Genomic DNA, 4,796 nt, shown 5'->3' with positions numbered 1-4,796 from the left:
TCCCCCACCCCCGGCTCATTGGGGCTTATTTAAATACGCTGGCAGGGAGCCAGGATCTCATCATTTTAATGCAGTGTAAAATGGAATGTGCATAATTATATGCAAGCCATATGCGAGGGAGACAGCTCAGCTGTGAATTTCGGGAGGCTGCGAGAGGGAGAGAGCGAACAGTCAGGGATCAGATGAGACGGAGCGGAACAGAGTGCAAGTGTCACCCAAATGAACAGTGTAATGAGTGCTCTGCCGACACTCCTCTCACCCTCTTCTCCCTTTTGCTTCAGCTCAAAACCCGAAAACGCTGCAGATTAGGAGGAAAATGCTATATGCAGGCAGTGTTGCTAATGGGCTCTGTTAATGTCTCCATTTAAACTTCGGCTTTCTTAATTAACAGTGCAGCTCCAAATAACCAGTAACTTTTAATGCATCTTCGTAATTAAATATTTTTCCTGCGTTTGATTGAAGGATCTCTGTTCTCGCTAGCTGATTGCTCCTTTCGGATCTTTGCTTAAGCGTGGAGGGGGAGTCCGTTTGTCTACAATAGTGTTACGTGTAAAATATGACTATGAAAGCTTATTTATTTTTTTTGGCCTTGCTGTTAAACTGAAAATACATTATCTAGGGATTGCTTACGCATGTCAAAAAGTTGAAACGAGAACGTATGTAATGTAATCCTGAAAAATGCAATGAAGTAAATGGAAACCCTGAAGTTACTCACGGTTTCCAGCTCAAATATTTTGTTTTGGGTTTGTCTTTCGTTGTTCTAATGATTATGCTGCGATGAATTTGCATGTTCAACCTAAGCTGTGTAAGAGAACAGCATCGCAGGTTCTCGTATCTAAAAGGTGTATTTAAAAAACTTTTTAATGATGTTGTGTTTGGGGATTCCCGTCTGTTTTAATTATCTGAGCTGTTATGCTTTTAGCTATTTTTTTTCCTTCCGTTATTTGTAAGTCCCTAAATAGGCCATTATATTTCCCTTCAGGCTAGAGATGAAGATGGACATGCTGAAAATTTTCCCCAGCAGCACTATGCTAAGGAAACTCCAAGACTTGCCTTCAAGAATAACTGCGAACTACTTGTAAGAATAACATACTTACAACAAGTCTAGATTGTTACTTTAGCACAGTGAAAACCGTTTTTCTTTCTGAAAGGCTTTTGTTCATTATGCCATACATTATGAAATATTACTTTTTTTTCTTTTTTTTTTTTTTTTTTTTTTTTTTTTTTTGTTCTTGTTTAGCATTCTAATGCTAGCTCTGGTATCCGTGAACAATTTAAGATCTTGAATTGCTTGCAAATCTCGTGTGTTTGATGTCAGAACGTGAATGGCCTGGCAGCACTGCCTGGTCCTGCGCGGTGCATGGAGACAGCCAGGCCAGGGCCCCAAAGCTCTCACCCCCATCCTCTCAGGTACACATGGCCTTAGGGCTCAGCACTTCCTCGCCTCCAGTCCTCTCCTCGCTGCTTCTCTGCTGCGAGAAAAGAGCGAAAGCCGGGAAGCACTGATGGGGAGCCTGCAGTGTTTGCAAGCTGAAGCACAGCCACTATCAGCTGCGAGGGGATCTCAGTTCCAAGGCAGGGTTAACTCTCTGTTCATTTCAGTGTTCGCAGCTAGGCGAGATGAAAGGCAAGCAGGAATGCCTATTATATTTCTATTAAATGAATCTGTTGGGACCTAATGTTCTTGATTAGCTTGCGAAAATGAGTGCTCCACAATGAGTTTTTCTGTTTACCTAGAGTAAATAGAGAATGAATTGTAGTGTATGTAAAAGAGATTCACGCACTGCGTTTGAAAATGGAGGTTGAGATGAATCTGTAGATCTCTCCCTCATACCCACCCTTCTTCTTGGCCTTACCTACATAAAGTGTGTCATTTGGCTAAATGGAAATATTTGCAGAGAACCAGAACGCAAGGTTAGATTTTGAAACAAGCTGAAACAAGCCACAGTGGTTTTTTTCCTAATTATCATAGCCAAGAGAGGGGTGGTGGAGGAGCAAGCCGCATTCCCAAGGCGCCGAAGCCTGTGCACAAGTTGCTGACCGAACGCTGGCCTTGATCTCCAGGTGGGACAGCCAAGGGAACCGAAGTGCTGAGCTGGGAATACCCAGCATGGGAACTGGCCCCAAGACTGGTGGTCTTTCTAGAGATGCCCACACTGCCATCCCTTTGAGATGGGCTTGGCATCTGGACTGGTGGAACACAGGCTCATGTACCCCCAGCAACCTCGGTGCAGAACCAGCCCCTGTGGGGTCATGATAGTGTTTTCAGGATATTCAGGGCCACATGTGTCGATATTCAGGGCCACGTGTGTCACTCGGAAGAGTTGGCTGGTTCCCAATGTAATTCCCCCAAACAGAAAGGGACTTGAACCTTTTGACCTGGGCTTGCTTCCTCTTTAATCCCTTGCAAAGCTCCTGATGGTTTCAGGGGCAGCAAGGTTACGTACTAAGGTGAGGAAAGTAGACAAACTCAAAAAGGGATTCTCTGTGATAGTCACGATGCCGGTGCCTGTTAAGTGGAGGGGTTTCATCACAGCCGTGCTTAATTACCGTGCCCCAGCTCAGACTGAGTGTGAGGACCCATCCCATGCCCCCACGATGTCCCTGAAGTCAGGATGGCTTCTGAGTGTTGCGAGACTTCAGGACTAGGGTCATCAGACAGCACAATGGCATGTATACAAAATAAGAAATGTGTTATTTTGACTGAAAATCTGCTTTATTTTTAGCGCAAGCTATGAAATAACCAATTAACCTCCTCTGTACTATTAAAATCAAGCATTCTTTCAAAGCACAGTTAAATACTCCTTTATCAGTATGCATGTAAGTTATTGCATTATTGTATCACTTCTGTACCTGGCAAAAGCTCAAATCATCCAAGTTAGTCTTTCATGTGCTTTTTTGGACAAGTTTCAGTTCTTGTTTAAGGAAGTAATAAAGCAATTTGTCATAGTTGTATTTTCCTGTGCTATTGGAAACAAAATTGGCAGGGATGTAACCCGTACTCAATTCGCTGGTGGAAAAAAAAAAAGTAGATAAACAATGGATACCTCTGCTATCTTTCAAGATGTATTTAGGAACTGAGAGTGGACATATAATGTTGGGACTAGGCTTTGGGGGAAGGGGGAACTGGTGTTATTATTTGTTGAAGATGCTACATGTTTCACAGAGAGGTAGTGCTTTTTTCTTAATGTTTGCCTTTTTTTTTTTTTTTTTTGAAACAGTGATGTATTAAAATGCGCTTTAGAGTAAAATGAATGTCATGGTAAGTGGCCGGTAAGACAGCATCTGTCTCCTGAAGGCCAGTTGGAATTCCTGGGTTTGTGCTAGCAACTGTTTCCTTGGGAGGGATGAGACCAAAAGAAAGGAGTGGGGACAGCTGCTTCCTCTAAAAAATATTTTCCCAGTGGTGAAAACTTACCCAGGCTCTATCAGTGCAAGTCAGGCGCTGCCTTCTTGCTGCCTGAGAAGGAGTGAATAGCTGAGATTCTTAAAGGAAAGAGAAACCGAAAGTTGTTTATGCTTTTGAGAATGAGGAAATCCTTGGAGTTTTCTTAGTGCAGTTGAGTGCTGCGGTAGCCTGTCAGGTGAGCTGGGAAGCTGAGGCTCCAAAGTGCTTTCTTTGCTGTAGGGTTCAGCTGCCATTTTCGGGCCAGGCTTGCTGCACTGAGCACGGGCTGTGGGCTGGGGAGATGCTTGTGCTGCGAGGCGCTGGCGGGCGGGTGCAGGGCTGGGCGCTGGCGGGCTGTGCGCGGATGTTTGCCCGCGGGAGCCGTACTACACGGGCTGCATGCTAATGGCCTGGGTCACGGGCACCAGGGAGAGCTTAACTCCTGAGTACTTGGAGGGATTTGAAAGCAGGGCAGCCTGCAGTGCTGCAAGTCATGTGCTTTCTTCATTGCTCACACCTCGGAGGAGGAGATGCTTTGGTTAGAGCAGTGCAGCTCTGCTGTGTGGTTTTTTTTTATTTGAGAGACAGCATGATAGGAAAAAGGAGGAAGAATGAGTTATAATTTGTGCGGCATAACCCCCTGAGTGCTTACAGTGTACGTTAAGAAAAGCAGAGACAATTAAAGATTTTGGTTGGCGTAGAAAGCCATTATACAGCGATGGGATTAGGTGAGGACAATCGTGTCCCATGCTAAATCCAGATATGTTTTGTGTTATGTGCTGTGTCGTACAGCACAGAAAGCAAAGTGGATGAGAAGCTCAAGTCATTGAGGAGACAAATTTTTCCCTGTGAGCTTTTCAGCAGCTTTATGGATTGTGTTTTCTTGATGTTAGTTACCCATAATAAATACTGAGAAGTGCATAATACAAATTTCTTTTTAAAGAGCCAGGCCAGAACGCTGTTTTGGCCAGCCACCCACCCTACTACCACAGACGCTGCCTCAGGATTTTAATTCCTTTTTCCATGAGCGGCTGGAAGCTTTTCTTTCAGACACATCTCTTTGTTTCCACAAGGAAAAGGCAGAATTTAGTCCTCTGGAAGCTGATTGTAAAGGAGCAGTACAGTCCAGCGAATAGTGGATCTGGGCAGAGATGGGATTAGCTGCTGAGAAAGGGCAGGCTGGGATGAAAAGGCCACTGAAAAGCCTCCAGCCCTGGCCCTAGCCAGCTGAAATTCCTCAGCCATTGCCTAGAGAAAGGGGAAATCCATCTGGCACCTACCCAGGTTAGTCAGGGTAGGAAGAGCCATGCTTGGGTGCCTTTTAACAAAAGTGGGAAAGAAAAACCAACAGTTCGTCCTTCCCCGCCCCCCCCCCAATCTTCCCAACTCTATTATTACAGCTCATGCA

At 44.8% G+C, this 4,796-nt stretch overlaps 1 protein-coding gene across 4 annotated transcripts in view; it reads left to right on the top strand.

The window, feature by feature from the left end:
• The window catches only part of SOBP (sine oculis binding protein homolog), a 108,949-nt gene that overhangs the window by 62,008 nt on the left and 42,145 nt on the right, over positions 1-4,796 (top strand). For 3 of the 4 annotated variants that reach the window (XM_021390515.1, XM_021390517.1, XM_021390518.1), the window contains one exon: positions 983-1,078. The exons of the other annotated variant lie outside the window; for it this stretch is intronic. In XM_021390515.1, coding sequence (XP_021246190.1) covers positions 983-1,078 — 96 coding nt within the window. The remainder of the gene's footprint in view (positions 1-982; positions 1,079-4,796) is intronic. 4 annotated transcript variants of the gene reach the window in all.

The sequence above is a fragment of the Numida meleagris genome, chromosome 3 (assembly GCF_002078875.1).
Source record: "Numida meleagris isolate 19003 breed g44 Domestic line chromosome 3, NumMel1.0, whole genome shotgun sequence".
Taxonomy (NCBI): domain Eukaryota; kingdom Metazoa; phylum Chordata; class Aves; order Galliformes; family Numididae; genus Numida; species Numida meleagris.
The sequence above is the reverse complement of the archived record's forward strand: the minus strand, read 5'-3'. Positions and strand labels throughout refer to the sequence as shown.